The sequence below is a fragment of the Bos indicus x Bos taurus genome, chromosome 24, assembly GCF_003369695.1.
Source record: "Bos indicus x Bos taurus breed Angus x Brahman F1 hybrid chromosome 24, Bos_hybrid_MaternalHap_v2.0, whole genome shotgun sequence".
Taxonomy (NCBI): Eukaryota; Metazoa; Chordata; class Mammalia; order Artiodactyla; family Bovidae; genus Bos; species Bos indicus x Bos taurus.
The window spans coordinates 41,577,794-41,599,133 of record NC_040099.1 but is presented as its reverse complement, the minus strand read 5'-3'; the positions used below and the strand labels follow the sequence as shown (position 1 = coordinate 41,599,133).

The 21,340-nt window shown below is 38.9% G+C and overlaps 1 protein-coding gene across 1 annotated transcript; it reads right to left on the bottom strand.

Annotated features, from left to right (window-relative positions):
• Positions 1-1,069: 1,069 nt before the first annotated feature.
• Positions 1,070-19,976, bottom strand: NDUFV2 (NADH:ubiquinone oxidoreductase core subunit V2). The gene is made up of 8 exons (XM_027525789.1): positions 19,811-19,976; positions 15,700-15,765; positions 14,235-14,297; positions 14,031-14,147; positions 11,683-11,851; positions 10,290-10,399; positions 6,767-6,843; positions 1,070-1,389 (listed from the first exon to the last, which is right to left on the bottom strand). The coding sequence occupies exons 1-8, from the start codon at positions 19,862-19,864 to the stop codon at positions 1,296-1,298; spliced, it is 750 nt and encodes a 249-aa protein (XP_027381590.1). The 5' UTR covers positions 19,865-19,976; the 3' UTR covers positions 1,070-1,295.
• Between the last annotated feature and the right edge of the window lie 1,364 nt (positions 19,977-21,340).

The following is a 21,340-nucleotide window of genomic DNA, read 5'->3' as shown; positions in this document are numbered from 1 at the left end:
CTATTTTTTTAAAAAAAGAAAAATAATAATAAAAGCATTCCATTGCCTATGGGAAGAAGGTCTGAGGGCTCTGGGGCAGAAGGGAGCATTTTCACTGTTATTTTTTTGTGCCTCTTGAAAAATTACTTTTGCTGTTACCTTCTTAGGTGAAAAATGAAAATTTGTAAAGGCAGTCTCAAAAAGTAAAATGTTTGTTCATGTTTTTAAGCATCATATACTCATCTGTCATATGACTAAGGCCAACCAGTGACTTGGAAAACTCCTGAAACAGTTGGATTATTTAGATCTACCCCTGAATTAAAGCTGGCTATTAATTTTTTATTCCAGCTTGCAGAACACATAGCTAGTTTCCTGAACTGGATGTTATATACAAAGGGTTTTATTCTAAGTTGAAGTATGCATTCGGTTTCTAAGCTTGTAATATGCATTCAACTGAGGAGCATATTTCCCATTCCCACTGAACTTTCAAACTTAAGTTATACTTCCAGTTCCTTCACCTAGTTAGTTGTTGTGTACCTGCAGTGTCTGAGAAGGCAATGGCACCCCACTCCAGTACTCTTGCCTGGAAAATCCCATGGACGGAGGAGCCTGGTAGGCTGCAGACCATGCGGTCGCCAAGAGTCAGACACGATTGAGCGACTTCATTTTCCCTTTTCATTTTCCTGCATTGGAGAAGGAAATGGCAACCCACTCCAGTGTTCTTGCCTGGAGAATCCCAGGGACGGGGGAGCCTGGTGGGCTGCCGTCTATGGGGTCGCACCGGGTCGGACATGACTGAAGCGACTTAGCAGCAGCAGCAGCAGCAGTGTCAGAAGAGTGAAGAATAATGTCAAAGTGTTTTGTACCTTCCTTCTTTAAAAATAATAAACAGTACATCTAAGTACATCTAAAGACAACTACCTTATCGTTGTTACACCTACAGTCTGCTTGACGTATCACTTACCAGTTGAAATTACAGTAACTTTGTGCCACAATATAAAAATGTTTAAAGAAAATACTAACAAATAAGGTTTATAGAGAGATCATATTAAGATTTGGCTACGGCTAAAGATGGGAGAGCAAAATATACTTGAAATTTGACAGAGTTTTTATTTCACAGTACCCTAATATTGATAAAAGTGAAGAGGCAGTTGAAAATGGTGCTCTGAAGTTCTGACATGATACTTAATAGCTGTAAGTTGCTAGGTTACAAGCAAAGTGTACACAGATGGAAATGAACAAGTAGTATAAAAAATTTAGGTAGATAGGAGATTCATATTTTATTTTTCCACTGACATATTTACAGCGAATATAAATTAAAGGCCTGCTTGCACACCAAACCCAGGTCCTTTTGGTGGTTCAGTCAAAGAGGTAAGACCTCCAGCTGGCTCACAGGAGAAGCGTCCACTCCTGAAAGAAAAGTAACATTAAGCTGACTGCTAATGATTACCATTTATAATTGTTACCTCACAACAGCCCAGATAAGAAACTATTTCTCTCCCAAGAACTAGCATGGACTATTTAATGCAAACATCACTACTGCTGCAAGATTTTCACTTCCTAAATATGAAAACTGATATATAAAATATGAAATATGAAAAATATAAAAATAATCCTAATACTAGTTCTCACTCAGCAGTGAACATGTATCAGTGGCTCATTAAATCTTTACAACAATGCCAAGAGACAAGGGACACTGGCCAGAGTGTTTTACAGACACAGAAACCAAGGCTGGGGTGAGTCAGCGTCTGCCCAGAGATGAAAGCTAAGAACTCAACCCCAGAGGACGTTTTCAAAAATCATGTTTTAATAAACTAGAGCATTACATTTATTCTTTTTATATTTGAATTTTATTTTGACTTGAGATCCATTGTCACAGGGAACACATACTTAATATACTATACTTGGAAACAGAAACTGAATTCTTTGAGAGATTTGAGGGTTTGGGAGGATGTCCCTTAAAAGCAGTGAAGATGAAATTAATTTGTATTGATGTTTTTAAAGGCTAAATTATTAGTATTTTTCAACAGTAGGCTCCAGATCAGGGTGGCTATCACAGCCACACAGAAAACAGGAACAGGTCCTCCTACAGTTCTATGAAGAGAGGCAGCAAGAGGTAGATGAACCTGTCCTCTTTTCACCCCCACACATACTTTCCCAGGTGATCTTTCAGGCTCAACCTCTGTCCTGTCTGACCTCTGCTGCTAGAGCCTCGCTCAGCACCTACTCCTGTTTCACCCTCCTATTCCCTGGCTTTGTTCATTTACCTTGTTCCTGCCACAGATTTCAGCTGAAGAACTTACTCAATTAAATCTTTTTATTCCCTCTGGCTTTGCCCTTCACATTCTGTCATCAATCTTACAAGTCTATTTTTAGAGCCCTAGAAAATCATTTGTTGAGGGGACAGGAAAATGACACCACATAATCATTTATAAGCTCTTTCAAGATATTATATTATATAATGCAAGTAACTAGTATAATAAAGAATACCTACAAAGTCAGAAATCAGTTAATATATCTGCATTATAGGTTTACTATGAAAACCAAATACAAAAGCAGTCACTACACTATCTGTTAGAGCCTAAAATTAAAGTTGTAGGGTAAGTGGCAAAATGCTATAAAAACAGTATTTTGCTTTGTAATTTTTTTTAATGTTAACTGGTAGCAACCCCCTCTAGTATTCTTGCCTGGAGAATTCCATGGACAGAAGAGGAATCTGGTGGGCTATAGTCTATGGGGCCACAAAGAGTCAGCCACAACTGAGCAGGCTCACTTGCTGCTCTTGACTACCAGTAAAACAATAAATTAATTCACTTTGAGGGACCTTTCTTCTCCTTACTATGTTCCTTCTTGTGGAAGACATTTTCTGTACCCCAAAGAATTCTGTAAAATTTAAAATATCTTTTTAAAACTAAATATGAAGAATTCAAGTTGGATTTAAAATTAGTTTCAGATAATCCATACTAAAAAACAACCTCTATTCATCAGTAATTTGAAAGCAGGGTTAGATGTTATGTTCAATACTTTAAAAACAATCCCTAGCACACAAATATTTATAAATGTCAAAAGAAGGAATATTACATTACCATCAGTTTAGCATTTTCTTTCTAGCCATCATTTACCAAAATAAAAACAGTTCTGAACCACAGAGACAGTTATCTTTACCAGTTCTGGCCAGAGTATACATGATAGCAGGGCTCAAAAGTCAGTTACCACAGAACCAGTTTTGCACCTCTGTCAAATATTAAGGCAGAGCACTTTATTATAAAAATACTAATAAGAAGTAGCCAGATTTGGATAATTTAAAGAATAACTATAGCTGTATTTTGATTACTGCCATTTTATTCACTTAAAAAATTTTGGGCTGCACCACGTGGCATGTGCGATCTTAGTTCCCACGCACTATGTCCCTGCAGTGGAAGTGCAGAGTCCTAACCATTGGACAGCCGGGGAATTCCCTATCTCAACTTTTTAAATAAGAGGTAATAAGAAGGAAGTAAAAATAGATTGAGAAACCAGTAATTCTAAAGTCTTTGGCTCAAATCTGGAACAATGTCAAAAACTCCCACTGAAGAACTATTTAAAATTACTAATAAGCAACATCCCTATTATTAGATGTCGAAAATGCTTAACTGTGCTACTTAGTTCCTGTTTATTAATGTTCAAATACAATGTTACAGTACCCCCTGGATTAAAAACAAACTCTAATTTTACCCCTGGTAATCTCATCCAGGGGCTTCCCTGGTGGCTCAGACTATAAAGAATCTGCCTACAGTCCAGGAGACCCAGGTTCAATCCTGGACAGAGGAGTCTGGTGGGCTAGTCCCTGGGGTCGCAGAGTTGGACACAACTGAGCAACTAACACACACAATCTCATCCAGACTTACAACTTTAAATGCCATCTATTAATATAATAACTTGGAGAAGGCAATGGCACCCACTCCAGTACTCTTGCCTGGAAAATCCCATGGATGGAGTAGCCTGGTAGGCTGCAGACCATGGGGTCGCGAAGAGTCGGACATGACTGAGTGACTTCACTTTCACTTTTCACTTTCATGCACTGGAGAAGGAAATGGCAACCCACTCCAGTGTTCTTGCCCAGGGACGGAGGAGCCTGGTGGGCCGCTGTCTATGGGGTCGCACAGAGTTGGACACGACTGAAGCGACTTGTCAGCAGCAGCAGCAATACAATAACTAACAAATCCCCAATGTGTATTTCCAGCCCTAATGTATTCCCTAAATTCCAAGCTTGTATCTACCTTTTAGCCACTCTACCATGAATGTCTAAGTAGGCATCTCAAACATGCTAAGTAGCACATCTAAAACAAAGTGACTTTTCTTCCCCAAATTTGCCCTACCTCAAATCTTCTTTAGTTAAAGGAATCAGAGGTACTCATACTAAAAAGTCAGGAAGCATTCATAATTCCTCTGTCCCACAACATCCATTAAATTTTAAACTATTTTTTACACAGCAACTAGGATGATACTTTTAACAAGATCACGCCTATCATTCCCTGCTGAAAACACTCAACAGTTTTTTATACTGAGGATTCAACCCAAATTGCTTACCTGGGTCTCTACCTCTGACCTCTTCCTCCCTCATCACCTCACTTCAACCATAATGTCGTCTTACCTTTCCTCCAGGACCTTAACACATCTTTCCCCTCTAAAACATTGTTCCTCCAGATTTTTACATGATTCCTTTGGGCTTATTCAGGTCATTAACTTACCACCTGAGAAAGGCCTCCCCTGACTAAATTTACCTCCAATCATTCTCCCAGCATTTATTACTCAGATATTACACCAATTAAAGGACTTCCCTGGTGGCTCAGACGGTAAGGCGTCTGCCTACAATGTGGGACTCCCGGATTCAATCCCTGGGTTGGGGAGATCCCCTGGAGAAGGGAATGGCAACCCACTCCAGTACTCTTGCCTGGAGAATCCCATGGACAGAGGAGCCTGGTGGGCTACGGTCCATGCGGTCACAAAGAGTCGGACACGAATGAGCAACTAAATTTTCACTTTACACCAGTTGTCTTCATCACTAGAATATAAAATATATGACGACTTTACCTTGTTCATAATTTGTACACACAACCTAAGATATAGTGACTGGCACACAGCACGTATCCAGAAATATTTGTGAAACAAATGCTGAGGGAATGCAATAAAGTAGACAAAGCAAGAGAAATACTGTAATGTGAAATGCAAGAGGTTGCACTTCAGCAGCTTCCATAATGGAGACTGATTCTTCAAAGTGGAAATGTTTTATTCCTCAAAATATTTTCAGTGTAGCCCAAGAAAGTGAGGAAGCAGGAAGAGAATGCCAAGCCTCTTTTAAGTAAATTCATTTCAAGTGTTGAAAGAACAGTGTGTTTTTTAGGGGCAGCTTGCCTTTGCTAAACTTAAGTTATCCTGAACTGACCTCTTTTTCTCATTGTATGTTAGTTGTTTAGTCATGTCCAACTCTATGTGACCCCATGAACTATAGCCCACCAGGATCCTCTGTCATGGGATTCTCCAGGCAAGAATACTGAAGTGAGTTGCCATTCCCTTCTCCAGGGGATCCTCCCACCTAGGGATCAAACCCGGTTCTTCTGCATTGCAGGTAGATTCTTTACCATCTGAGCCACAAGGGAAGTCCCTTTTTCTTACTAGGTAGGGTCAGTTGTCAGCCAGAACACTGAGGGAGTACTTCCAGCAGACCACAAAACCATGCACAGCCTCTTGACCTAGTAATTCAACTTCAGAGAATTGTTTACAACAAAAAGTAGGAAAATATATTTTAATACAGTGTCATAAAGGTCACATCATAGTTGTCTCAATATATCAGAATACTATATGGCCTTTAAAACCTACAAATATGTTGAGACAAGGAAAATTTCATGACATAAGCAGAAAAAAAATACAAAGGGAATACGACTATTAAACTATGCAAACATTGCTAGTATTAAGAGAGAATTTTAAGTAATGTGAACACTTAGATAAGGAATAGGAGTTTGTTTGGAAGCAAAAGTTCAGGGTGAAAACAGAAAGGAATAATTAGAATAACATAACCTGGATAAACAATGTTTAAGTTGAAAAAGATCTAGATATTCTAACTGATTGTAAGCACAATGTAATGGTATAATGATGTGAGGTAAGAATTGATGTAATTAGACTGCATTATTATAAGCATGATGTCTGGAATAAAGATGACAGTCCCACAGTGTTCTACATGCTGAGTATGTATCTCAAATACTGTGATTAGGCCAAGTATCACATTAAGAAAGTCATCAGCCAACTAGAAGACATACAAAGGAGGGAGACCAAAACTATGCCATGTAAGGAAAAACAACGAAATAACTGTGGATATTAAGATATGAGAAAAGAGATGAGGAAGATGACATAGCTGTTTCGAGTAACTAAAGATCTGTCATTTGGAAGAGGTCTAAAAATTATCCTGTGTTTGTTCAAAGGAGAGAATCTTGGGACCTCTATGTGGAAAAGAGGAAGACAGACATTGAGTCAAATTCTGGCAGCATGAACTTTTAAACAACGAAATAGGTTTCTATTTGTAGTAAATCTGCCTTCATTATAAATATCCAGGTATATACCAGATGATTATCTGACAGGGTTTTAGAGAGGGTAAAAAAATCATTTCTTTAAATGACAAGTCGGTTTAGACAGCATTCAAGGCTCCTGAAAACTCCGAAAGACTTACAGTATAAAATTTTTTAAGTTTACATGAAAGACTAACTTAGGTTAAGCCATTAAAATTTATTAAAAAGGAATTAAAAAGAAATACCTCGGCCCAGGTTTTGGGATTTTGCCAGCCTTCAGTTCATCAATAATTTCTTCAATATCTTTAGGTGTCAGATCCTCCTAGGAAAAAAACATAAAACAGTCATATTAAAATTACATCCTACTACTAAAATCAGTGTGAATCCCTAGTATCAGTTTCTTATTGTCTGTCCCAGTTTACGAGTTACTTACCAAGGCAGCACACCTGAGTAACTCTTAGACATAGCCTGTCCTGCCAGATGCAATCGCAGTAGGAGCTACAGCTGAAGGGGCAGCACAAAGCGGTGCTCTGAGGGGGACAGTTCTGCATTTGAGCTCAAGTTCCAGCACTTACTAGCCAATCTTAGAGAAATTACTCAGCTTCCCCAAATTTGTTTCTTCATTTCTCAACTGACTTCAGAGTGTTTTGAGGTTTAAAAGCGAAAATACATAAAATAGAACACAGGCATGCACATGCTCAACAAATGCTATATCCCTGAAGAATCGGTGAGATGCACTGGCATTCATAAACAGTACATGCCTAGTATCTATCACTAAGCTAAATACCTAATACTCTAGTGATATCTTCTTGATTTCACAGGTGAAATTCAACCTGTTTCAAACTCCACTTAATTTTCCAAGGGAAAAGTAATTTTGGACATATTTATTTAAAAAATTCTGACTGTCCAATCCCCATTTCAACCACAGTAGCTTTGTATTTTGTACACTGTACACCTGTGTAAAATTCTGACCTCAAGAAAGGATTGTTATTTAAATAATAAATACAATTAAAACACACAGACACACTCCTAACCCTGGCTGCGTGATAGGTTTAGTCAAAACAGAACAGGGCAAGATTAAAATAAGAGGAAAATGCCTAAACTACGTTATATCCCCTCTACCCCTCTATTAAGTCCTTAAGATGTTTTGAGGCCTCTGGTACTAGAATAGAGAATCATGCTTCCACACAGTGTCTTCAGTGCCTTGCCATACAGAAGCCCTTTAACAGATGATAAACATTTATAGAAATAAAAACTGCTTAGAGTTCAAAAGATGCTCAGAACCTCAAAACTGTAAGGAATCTTTAAACTCATCTAGTGATTTTTATCCCTCACAACTCTTTACTATGAAAATTTGAAAAGTATACATGAATAATCATGAATGAAAGCCACCCATTTGTGTCCAACTCTTTGAGACCCATAGACTGTACAGTCCATGGAATTCTCCAGGCCAGAATACTGGGGTGGGTAGCCTTTCCCTTCTCCAGGGGATCTTCCCAACCCAGGGATCAAACCCAGGTCTCCCGCATTGCAGGCAGATTCTTTACCAGCTGAGTCATGAGGGAGGCCCACATGAATAATCATATTTCTTGTCATATCTGAATTATGTACAATATGCCTCTGGTTTTGTGTTTGTACTGTACCATTTAAAAGCAAGCTACAGATATCATGACACTTTACCTTAATAACCACAGCAGGCATCTCCTAAGAACTTTTTTTTTTGGCCATGCCACGTGACTTATGGGATCTTGGTTCCCTGACTAGGGATTGTACTTGGGCCACAACAGTGAAAATGTGGAGCTTTAACCACTGGACCACCATGGAACTCCCAGAATATTCTTAAATGTTCTTAAATAAAACAATGCGATTATCACACCCAATTAACAATAATTCCTTAATAAAATCAAATGTCAAGACCATATTCAAATCTACCCAACCATCCTCAAAATGTATATTTTTTCCCTAATTGGTAGCCATTCAAAGTTTATGTGACTATTTCATTTTATCCACCAGTCAACTGAGATCCATAAAAGTTACCTGCCTTACCAAAGACCAACCACGACTAGCTGCAAGAAGCTCTTGCATAAACCCATGGTCTACTATATTTAAACTTACAGTGCTTCATACAAAGCCTTGACTGTCTAATTCCTGCTTAAATTAAGATTGTCCTGATTATGAGTAAATGGCAGAAATGTAGGAAAGGGAAAGTTATTGCCATATTTTTAAAAGGTATTTTTTTTTACATATGAGAAAGAGGGGGTAAGAAATTTGAATCACCATCATTAAAATGAAGAAAATCCCTATAGGTAATAGAAGTATCCTAGAAAGGTAAAATGCCAAAGAAGTCCAATTTCATGTTCATTTAAAATAAAATCATAGATTTCCATTTCAGGCATGGCAGGCTAGCTATCCTGACTGAATGTCCTGCTGTTAACAACTATAAATGCTGAATAAAATGAAAAACAAAAACTTTAAAATTGTATTAAGACATTGACAAGGAAAAAGTACTCAGAGGTCCAAAACTCAATGAAAACTTTAGGGAGACAAGTGGAACACCAAACAAACTTGGCTTCAGGGTGTCACAGCCTACAGGGGCAAGGTACAAAGTCACGGGCACAGGAGGGCATCCAGACCACACAAAGTGGAGACACCCAAAGGGTATATTCTCAATATAAAGGAAGCCAGAAATTAAAACTGCCCTCAAAACACCCTGCTAGTCTGGAACCTTACACTTCAGGGGAAGAAGAGGAAGGATATAAGGAGAGGAGATTTCTTTTGGGCCAGTAGTATTTCCAAGAGCAAGAGAGAAGTAACATCAACTTCTGGAAGAATCTACTTTCAACACGGGCCTAAAAGAATTTCCATAAAGAAACTTCTAAGAGTTATGAGCTAACAAGATATTATGAATGAAAACCACGATATAATTAGGGTAGCAAGCAATTAAAAAAGATAACTAGAAAATGCCACACACCTGGATATTAACACCTCTAAAAAAAAAATAGGTCAAAGGAATAAAATTGCAAAACTTTAAAATATTTAGAACTAAATGATAAAAATATTACTTATCAAAACTTGTGAGATCCAGCTAAAGCAAATTTTAGAGAAAGGTGATACCATCTCTGTAAAATTTTTAAAAGACACAACAAAGTATGATTACCATGCCTGGATACATAGATTTTGAAAGTTTAAAAAACACATACAGGAAGAGTACATACTAAATTTATGATAGTGATTATCTCTGGGAATGAAAGGAAAGGAACAGGATTTTGAATGGGGGTAGGGGAGGTTTACCCTCAGGTATAGCTTATTTCTATGTCATGGCAACCCACTCCAGTATTCTTGCCTGGAGAATCCCATGGACAGAGGAGCCTAGAGGGCTATAGTTCATGGGGTCAAGCACAGTACATGTATAATAACAATGATAAAAATTATAATACCTGAAGCACATGTGGCAAAATGTTATTTGTTAAGCTGTGGTGTTTATTTTTTGTATTTAAGTTTTTGTTATTTAAAAGTTTTTAAAATGTATCCTGGAGTTAAATGCAAAAATGTTTAATGATGATAACTTTTTTTTGGATGACAATTTTTGAAAAATGTTCTGGTGGACAATAATGAGGAAGCTAAAACTGACATATTTTTATTAATAATTATTTGATTTTTAATAAACTTTGAAACCACAAAAAAAACTTCAATATTTATACCAACAGGAAATCAAGTATTTTAAATATAATGTCATACAAGTTTAATTTACATTAAGTAAATACTCACATAGTAGTTGTCATTTATTTGAACCATTGGTGCATTTACACAGGCCCCTAAACATTCAACTTCTATAAGAGTGAAAAGTTTGTCAGGTGTAGTCTCTCCAACCTTTATTCCTAAAAGTGTAAATAAGCACTGTAAGGATCAGATAATATTTTAATTGCAACACAGTTTAAGGAAAAAACAAAATCAACCCATTACAGAGGCATGTAAAAAGTATTTAAGAGCACTGAATTTCTTAAATTAAACAAACTCTGTATAATTATTATAGAACATTCAAGGATTTCTTAAGTGGACCTGTTCCTTTCTCAAACAGTCAAATTTCAAGGGCCTTATCTCTAGTGTTTATTGTTACATAACAGTGTATCAGACCATATAAATTTTGATCATTGATAATTAACCTACTATTGTATTGTAGCTATACAATCAGACTGGGGAAGACTCAGAAAACAGTTAATGTCAAAGATCATTAAGAATGTGAGGATAGTAAGTACTCTCAAATCTTTAGGGAAGGCATTTTGATAAAATCTGACCCGGCAAGTCTACATTTTGGAAACACCTTCGTGCACTTGGACAAGTATGCAAAGAGATGCATACGTGAAAGTAATTGCAGCATAATTTAACTTACATAGAAAATGAGGCAGACATACATATTATCATAGTCCAAATCAAGTGCAAAAAAGCAAACAGACATATTACATTCAACAATGAAAATAATTAAAACATTAGCTCTTAATCTGATATACCCAACTGTCATCACAAATTTACCTCAGAGGTACTGTCGTCACAAAACTGTACCTTAGAGGTCGGGGGATGGAATTTTAAGCAGACTTCAGCCTCTGTTTTATATACTTTAATACTGTCCAGCTATTTTTACAACATGCAAGTACTTTATATTCAGTAACAATAAGATTAAGAAACACCTCCTTTTACTTCATTTGATATGTATAGTGATAAACGTGACAATGGCAGTTTGCCCCTGTAGTAACATCTTCTTCCACACTTCCCTTCCTGAAGCATTCTTCCTGTTTCAAATCTTATTTGTTCCAAGTCTTGTTTAGAAGAATGAGGATAATACAGTCACTTCACGTGCCACATGCTATCACACAATGAGTGAAACTTACTTTTCTAAGCAACGAACACTTTAAAATTTTAAGAAGCTTTTAAAACATACTCAATGATTACGAAAGAAAATATGAAAACTCAGCTTTGAGAATGAAAACTAAAGAATACAGAATAGGAAGAAATAATGGTGGGCAAACACAGTAAGACAAAAATTTACTCATCAAGATATGATATGTAATGATAGTAAAAGTTGGAAAATTTAGGTAGAAAGAGGTCACATTTCAAAAGACAAATCTATTTTTTATAAACATTATAAATATACTGTGCCCCATACCAAGTTTTTTCTGAATGGCTTCCAGTATGCTGTCAGAGTTTCGGAGCATGCAAGGTGTGGTAGTGCAGACTTGAATGTGATACTTTCCAACAGGCTTTCGATTATACATTGTATAAAAAGTTGCTACTTCATACACTCTCATTGGAGGTACTTGTAAAATTTCTGCAACCTAAAATATTTTAATAATACGGTTACAATGTTTATTAATTGAGTTTTAGATATGTCATAAAAAACAATTTCAATACTGCTTCAATTTGGTTAAAACCAAAAAAGTTCTTTAGAAGCAGAAACTACATCTGTATTTGATATCTGCGAGGCTTAAGTCCTTCAATTTTGACACTTAAAAATCACACACATATCCAGGTCTTGACATGAAAAAAGAACTCGTTAAATGGCATTTCAAATAACGACAAATATATTAAACTTTTTCTTATCAGAGATTCTAAAGGAAATGTATTCTCAAAAGACATCCAACCCTGGGCTCATAGCTATGTTGAATCTAATTCTGTGGTACTAAATCAGGCTTACACCTCTGAACCTGGGGAACTCTCTCAAAATATACAAGCTGGCATCCACTCAATGGGATAATTGTAAGGCCCTGGTGTCTAACTAAAATAGTTCTCCTGAGCTGCTGTTGTGTACCTCCCTATACCTTGGTGATGGTTAAGTAACAATGCATGGGCCTCTGGATATTGTTTTTGTTGTAAGGTTGGGCTTTTCTTGGAGGGGAAAGGGCAGTAACATTAAAAGTCTCAAAGTGGAAAGAATTTTGATTGTATTCTCTGTATGCTATTTCTTCCTCTCGTGTACATACACATCCAGTTCTACATAGAATAGGACAATATTTTTAAAACATTTTTCACATTGGTTTCTCATTTATTTTGCTCTGCTAAGCTTGACACTCAGCAAGACTTTCAACAAGCTTACCATTATCAAAAACATAAATTTTTCAAAACAAAGTTATTTATGATTAGAAACACACCTAAATCATCACTAAGGAAGTTGGCTGTTATAAAAATAATGAGGAATTTAGAAATGCCCCCAAACATTTATTTATTGAAATAAAAAAGCACTTATGTTTACTAAGTATATTACTAACCAAACTTGCTTTATAACATTTTTCATAATCAAAACAAATCAACAAGGGTCCATAACACTGTTAGAGTACCGTGCCAAGTAAATAAGAGATCGATGAACTCTTATCTAAAATTTGCATCCAAGATTCCATTAGATAAACTGAGGACATTCCTAGACTCTAAGAAAGCCTCTTTAGACATTCCCCTTGTCACAATGAGAAAGTGACAAGGGGAATGAAGCAGAGCAGAATTTCTGCAGAAGTCAGTCAAGTACAAACTGCACAGAATTAGAGATGAGTCAGCCCCAGCTCTACCACTTAGAAATAATAATATATTAATTGGAAGAGCTCTATCTAGTCCAGAATCATCACCACAGATGAGCAAGTCCAGAGAAAAATCAGATCTCTGAGCTCAAAGTAAAATATATTTTCCATTATATCAATGGAATAATAATCACACTGGCTTATTAGCCATGTGATTCTCGCAAGAATCAAATAATATATATGGCTTTGTATTACACTCATAAATGATACACTATAACATAATACCATACAAATGTAGTACATTAAAAGGATATGAATAAACTTATAATCTGGATTACTGCTGAAAACACTATTAGGAAAAAAATGAATCCTAAAATATGCGTGAATATACTAACTGTATTTAAATGGGTCACTCAAAAGATTTCCCTAGGTTGTTGATTCCAAGCTGCCATAATCAAATGTCACAAATACCATGTATTATAAGGATTTTAATTAAAGCCTGAGGCCAAAAATGCAAAGTATTAAAAAGATTCACATTAGCTGTGAGACCTTTTTCTCTGCAATTCTAGTATTTAAACAGTACATTCCTTTTCAGAATATCCTGACAGCAAATTATACATATTTGGGATCTTTTTTTCCCTCTCAAAGACAGAAAAAAAGCCTCTTTCACTCTAATGCCCTTACTATTTCTTGCAAGGATAAAAAGCTCCACCCTTTCAGTTTTCTGCATTATTAAAGGAACCAACAGAAACATAAATATAATTTAGGGTATGAGATATAGAAATGATTTGTTATTGTTCAGTTGCTAAGTCGTATCCAACTCTTTGCAACCCCATGAACTACAGCACACCAGGGCTCTTTGTCCCTTACTATCTCCCCGAGTTTGCCCAATCCGGGAGAACTTCAAATTCCTGGATTATGACATTAATGACCGTCAAAGAAATTTCCACATAAGGAAGTTACTATACACAACCTCTCCTCTTTTTTAACTAACACAAAAATGAAGTACCTTGTTCATAGCAGAGATGGGCAGCCATCCATTCTGTCTCTGGGCTAAATCCAGAACTGGAAGCACAGCTGCTGCCTTATGCCCTTCTGGGTAGTTTTTCACAATGGCCTCTATCCTCTGTATCAGAGAAAAAGCACTTGTTTTTATATCTCTGGAAGACACTAAATATTCTGTAAGTTAATTATAATGTTAATTCAGTCATACCTTATAGTTTTCTGGTGTGAAATCAAATGGAGTTTCTGGGTTATTCTCAGGAGTATCTCTGTGCTACACAAAAGAAAAAAAACATTTCTCAAAATTATCAAAATTCCCTGAAAAGTATGAACAACTTTGTACCTTACTACTACTGATCATTTAATTTCTTCACTTTGATTCAAACATGATATACGTCAATCTATCCTTGCTTCAAAAGCAATGGCTAAACTAATTATTAACTACATATCTGATAAGTATGATTACCAAAATAATATTAGCAGAATTAAAAAATTTAAACATTTTCAAAATCACCCTTTGTAAGTTATAAAAAGTAGCTTTAGGATCAAAAACCAAAAAAAGTATAATGCAACTTGACAAGAGAATATGATCTTCTAACGTAGTATAATTACAAAAAATTACCGATTATTGGGAAGCCTTATGAAATTAAGACACAAAATTTTGAGCGTGACAATATGTACATTTTTCCAAAAGAATGTACCAGATTATCAAAGGGACCCACTATCTACTACAAAAGCACCATCTCTTCCCAACCAACAGAAACTAGCCCACAGATAGTTTTCCATAACAGAAACTAGCCAACAGCAAGCTTTATTTCTTCTCCAATAAGAGCAGGCCCTTTTCAAACACTGACAAGTAATAGCATGTCAACAGGAAATCAAATGAGTCACACTGAGATTAAAACTTACATCAATTAATGTTTTGTACACATGGTGAAACAGAACTGAATCCCTTGTCAACTCTCAAAGTTCTGCTTTTTCAAGGACATGGAAAAGGAAACAAAGTTTCTTTGGACAATTATCTCAAATATTTTCAGACGAAGACAACAAAATGGACAGCAGGACTCTACTTATTAACAGTATGGCTAACTCATTTATTAAGATTCAGCCTTAAAATAATTCATTTTCCAAAACTATACCATCAACTGAATCATCACACAACTCCACTAAACTGCCCTTAAACACTAGATTGATTTCTGAAAAATGTACCTTGTCACAGAAAGGGCATACTTAGTCTTTCTGAATTGTGCAATTGTGCAACCAATCAACATCTACCTGTAGTGAAACCCTGGAAACCAAAAACATGAAGGACAACTGCCAATGTATTTGCTGTATTACTGAAATCCGTGAGTTTCAAGCTGGTGCCATTTTGGGATTCCCCAATTTGCAGCCTCAGAATCTTCAGTCAGCCAACATAAATGATCTTGAAAAATCCACAGTATGACAAGAAATCAGGTTAAGGCTCACGGTTATTTCACCAAGGAATAATCTAAATTCTTAATCCCAGGGTGGCCCTGGTACTAATTTAACTTGAAATGCAGTGAATTCAATTAACTATATTTAAACTCCCACAAACTCCCACTCCAGCAAACACCAAAGATGTTGCTCTTTAAGATAGCTGTATTTAACCACACTTCAAGTCCTTTCATTCTGAAGAAATCTTAGTAATTACTTACCACAAATAAGGCTCCTCCAGCTCCATTCTGAACAGCTGTCTTATGCAGATTTCTTATATGTTTTCCCTAAAATTTTAAGAAAGTTCAGTAAATCAAATGCCTTATGAAATTTTAAGATCAGTAATTTAAAATAATAGGATCAACTTACAAAGTTACCACTCATGGCTGAGTGGTAAAGGAAATGCAGATTCAAAGGTAAGGTTTCTACCTTGCTTGCCTACAGTACCACACAATAGTCAATCGAAGAGCCAGAACCACAAGCTATATCTCCTACGTTCTTTTGCAGGCAATTGCAGAGCTAATGTACCATTAACTTACTGCTTTTCACTTATGTCTGAATCAAATTGGATGCCAATTTTTATTCACTATGGATCTTCATAAACATGTTTCATTCTGTAAAAATGTATTGAACGTTACCCCCTTTTCAATCCTTCACTACTTTAGAAAATCCAGCCATAAAAGTATTAGTTCAGAAAGCTGCTCATAATTGACCATACTCAATTACTTTGGAAGGAATCCATTTGATTACTCTTTTTTTTTTTTTCCTTTCAACATGAAGGCAAGTCCCAGTCTATCCCATGATGGGCAGCTAAAACTCCAAGAGAAAAACTACAGCCTTAATGTCTTAGGCTTCAAAATCACTGTGGATAGTGACTGCAGCCATGAAGTTAAAAGATGCCTGATGCTTGCAAGAAAAGGTACAACAAACCTAGACAACATAATAAAAAGCAGAGACATCACTGCCAACAAAGGTCCATATAGTCAAAGCTATGGTTTTTCCAATAGTCATGTACAGATATGAGAGGTGGACCACAGTGTAGGCTGAGCACCAAAGAATTGATCTTTTTAAACTGCAGTGTTGGAGAAGACGCTTGAGAGTCCCTTGGATAGCAAGGAGATCAAACCAGTCAATCCTAAAAAAAATCAACCCTGAATATTCACTGGAAGGACTGATCCTGAAGCTGAAGTTCCAATACTTCAGCCACCTGAGGCAGAGCTGACTCCCTGGAAAAGCCCCTGATGCTAGGAAAGATTGAGGGCAGGAGGAGGAGGTGGTGACAGGATGAGATGGCTGAATGTCATCACTGACTCAAGAGACATGAGTTAGAGCAAGCTCCGGGAGACGGTGATGGACAGGGAAGCCTGGCATGCTGTAGTCCATGGGGTCACTGAGTTGGACACAACTTAGCAACTGAACAACCACCACCACCACAGGAGGGGGATAGGCAAGTGGGAAATCCAGGAAAAGAAAAAGCCAGAAAGAAGCCTCCAGTTCTGTGACTGACTCCAGTCTAGCTACAAGAGCTGAACCGATATGTGAGCTGCTGCCCACAAGGGAGCCAGACTGCAGTCTGAGTCAAGTTAATAGCCTACCTGCAACAATAACTACAACAAAATACTCTTTGGAGGAAATTTTAAAAATTCATAACCTCTATGACCATCATTCACAATATCCAGGACACAATCCAAAAGTATTCAACACACAACAAAAAAGGAAACAACTCATTTTCAAGAAAAAAAGACAACCAGTGGAGATTACCAAATAATAATTTCAAAATGACTACAACAGTGCTTAAGGACATAAAAATATCTTCAATGAATGAAAAGACAGAAATAGAAACCATAAAAAAAGAACCAAATGAAAATTCTAAAACTGAAAACATAATCCATGAAAATGCCACAACCCTTTCACCTCTATGAAAGTAATTAGTGGCTTGGCAGTGAGGCAGCATCAGTTGTAAAGTGATGTCAACAATAAAGAAAACGCTGGGCAATTTACTTAAGGAAAGATGGAAATAAGTCTATTCTGAGTAACTTTTGGCTCCATATTTCATAATTTTTAGGCAATTCTTGACAATCATTCAGTAAGTTATTACTGCACGGAAACGAAAAATAAAGTTCAAGGAGATTAAAAATTATGGCTCAAAGTCACACAGGTGTCCTCCACTAGACACAGTACTAAATTCTGGATATTTTTTAATCAATGACAAGCTGAAAAAAGCCTGTGGCTGAAGAAATTGGCAGCTAGCTAATAAAGCTGCAATTATAACAAAATAAGCCATTTCTTTGAAAATGTAAATGATTCCCTTCAAAGTTTCTCTTTTAGGAAAGGAACTTCATTAGTGAAACCTCTTTACACATATATTTCTGGACTTTTGCTAGGTCATCTGATATCCCAATATTTGTAAAAGATTAGAAGGGCCTGATTATATAAATTATAGAACATCTTCACAATAGCATATCATGCAGCATTAAAAATGACAAAATGTTTACTGACCAGGAAAGTTGCTCAAAATGTATAATGAGAAAAAACAGCCTACAAAAACAGTATGAACAATATGATCTAATTTTTTAAAATTCCGTAAGGTCTTTTCACTGCAGACATCGAAATGTTCACGTTTTGGTAATCTCCCGTTTGATAAAACTACGGGTGATTTTTATTTTTTGAACTTAAATCTATTTGCTGTTCCTAATATTATGCTTTTCTTATTTTGTCCTTTCCACCTAGAATACCCTCTCCCCAGTCCATCTGATCCCACCCCTAATCTATTCCTATTGCTTCTACGAAAAATTATACCACCTTCAAACCAAACTGGATGCTGTATTCATGAGTATCTCTAACACTGCACAGTTGATCCCTGAAGGATACTGGGGTTTAGGGGAGTATGCTAACTGGTTTTGTGAGGTTCTTTTTTTGGTGGAGCTGGGGGCAGGGGTGGGAATGGGGCAGTCAGTGCTTGCTGGGGTCTCAGTTCCCTGACCAGGGATTGAACCTGGGCCACAGGCAGTGAAAGCCTGGAATCCTAATCACTAGATCACCAGGGAACTTTCTGTGAAACTTCTAAGTAGTAGAATATACGAACATAACAGTCAGATTCCAAATGAGGTTCCTCCATATACCCTGGTGGCTCAGTCCAGTCGGTAAACAATCTGCACGCAGAGCGGGAGACCCGGGTTCAATTCCTGGGATTGAGATCCCCTGGAGAAGAAAATGGCAAACGACTCCAGTATTCTTGCCTGGAGAATCCCATGGACAGGAGCCTGGCTGGCTACAGTCCCTGGGGTTGCAATGAGTCGGACTCAACTGAGCGACTAAACCACCATATACTCTGGATCCTGCAGTAGTCTAGTATCTACTGTTGAGAAAAAAAAATACGTTTATAAAGTGGACCTGCTTAATACAAATCTGTTGGAGGATCAACTGAAACTTCACGTGTACGGTATTTACTACCTCAAGTTCCTACTGCATAAGACTATCAACTCCACAAGAATAGGGGATGTCTAAATCCATAGCTTAACTGTAATATGGGGGAAATAACAGTATCAACCTCTTAAATGAGATTTCGAGTGTGAAGAGTTAACAGTGCTTGGCACACGGAAAGCAGTAGCGGAATGTTGTTCCCTGTCACCATTATTATCCCATTTTGTCACCTGGAGCCCAGCAGGTAAGAGTGCATCCTCAAGCGTTTATTGAGAGACCAAGTCTGCACACGGGAATATCCGAGGACACCAGGGACAAACGTAGAGGCCCAAAGTCCGGAGAAGGTGCGGTGCGGCCACCAGGCGAAACCGGAACTCACTTGCGAGCTGCTGGGCTCCCCCCACGCCCAGAGCCCCGCCGGCCCTTTCCCCTGGGAACCGGCCCCACCGTCCCAAGGCCCAGCCGGGGACGCCCCGCCGTCCCCCTCCTCATCTCTGGGCGCATACTGTTCAGTGAGCACGAACGAGCGTTTCGCCCGGGGACTCAACTGTCCTTCCCCGAGTGAGACATGCTCGGAGGTCACGGGCGTCCGGCCCGAAGGACTCGGGCGCGGAGACACCCCACTCGGCCAACCTCCCCACAGCCACCGGGGGACCACGGGACGTCCCTCCGCGGAGCAGGACACCCGCGGCCGGCCACGCAAAGGTATCCTGGCGCCGCCCCCGAGCCTCCCGTCCAGGGGAGGCCTCGCTCCGCCGCCCCCCGGCCTCCCCGAAGACGGTGAAGGCCGCGGTGTCCTTGCCGCCGCCCGGGACCAGTCCCGGGCCCGGGCTCCCGCGTGCCTGCCGCTACAGGAGGCGCGGAGAGAGGCGGGGAGGGCGGCGTCCGCGTTCACTCGAGCCTCCTTACCCAGTGGGCGGCGAGGCCGGCCGCGCGGGCCCGTAACGCCGCGGAGAGGAACATGGCTGGCCAAACTGCGGGCCTCCGGGCCTCGCCGGGGACGGTCCCGAGCGGTCGGCACGTACGGCGTGCGCGCCCCCGAGCCCAGCCCGCGCGCCCAGGGCAGCGGGGGCGCGCGGGGACCGCTGGGGCCAGTGGGCGGAGACTTCCGGGCCCGGCCGGGGCGGGGCCCGCTGGCGCCCGGAAAGCGATCCGGCGGGCGGTGCTTGGGCTCCACATTTTGAAAGTAGTATCCAGGAACCTGGCTCTCCGCCGATCCGGGCTTATGGGGCGAGTTTCTCTCCTGGAGCCTTAAGAGGATTTAGCTGTCTCTCTTTTGATTGTACTTCTCTAGAAAAAGCTCCGTGGTAACCCCTATCAGTCGTGTGTTACACATTGCAGAATTGAAGGCAACTGGGCTGCCTGCTCTCGGCTCCCGTTCTTCTGCTTTGAGGTGCGAGCCTTCGTGTTTAGGGGGAAATAATACGATAATAATATAGTCTAGACTTGGCTCCGGAGTCGCGGAGAGTGGGAGGTGGAAGGCAAGCTGGACGGCCCTGAGTGACGACTGCCGGGCTGCGTGGTAGTGCTCCCTGCTATTCTCGGTTCTTTGTACGTGTTAGAAATTTTCCATAATAAAACTTTCCATAAAGAAAAAAAGCCACTTCCTCCTTGCTGTTTGTCTGGTCATCTCTGGAAATTCCAGCAAATATGTGCTTGGTAACAGCTGTTCTGTGCCGAGCTCGTTTCCTGCAGTGGAGGGTTTACCCCGCCGCCTGCTTTGCTCCTGTGTCTCGCACCCACTCCCTTCCTTCTGCCCATTTTCTTCGCTGTAATAAACTTGTGAATGATTTCTGAACTTTCACATCAGAACAGGGACTTTTTAAAAACATATCCTTCATTAATTTTAAAACTCCAAAATATCCCTTTGCAACTCTATGAGTCATGTTTCACAAATGAGGGAATTCGAGTCACAGAGGGCTGCCAGCCAGTAGCTAGGAATAGACACCAAATGCCTTGGTTCCCATTCCTTTGCCTTATCTTTTATATTGGTTTGCGTCTTCTAAATTGGCTTCAGTATTTCCCTTTAAAAGGGAAAAATATTCTGGGCCTCAGTGTTGATTCAAGCTGTTTTATTATAGTGTTAGTCTCTCAGTCATGTCCAACTCTTTGTGACCACGTGGACTGTAGCCCACCAGGCTCCTCTGTCCATGGGATTCTCCAGGCAAGAATACTGGACTGGATAGCCATTCCCTTCTCCAGGGGATCTTCCTCACCAGGGATTGAACTCCGGTCTCCCAAATTGCTGGCAGGTTCCTTATCATCTGAGCCACCTTATAATAATATTATAACATTACCTAAATATTAATACACCTAACACTATTATACACATAACTTTTGTAGTTCTTTCATAACATCACAAATACATAGAAACTTATACATGAATGATATTGATTGATAAGGCATGGGTTCCTTACACCTGGAATGCGTGCTGTTTTA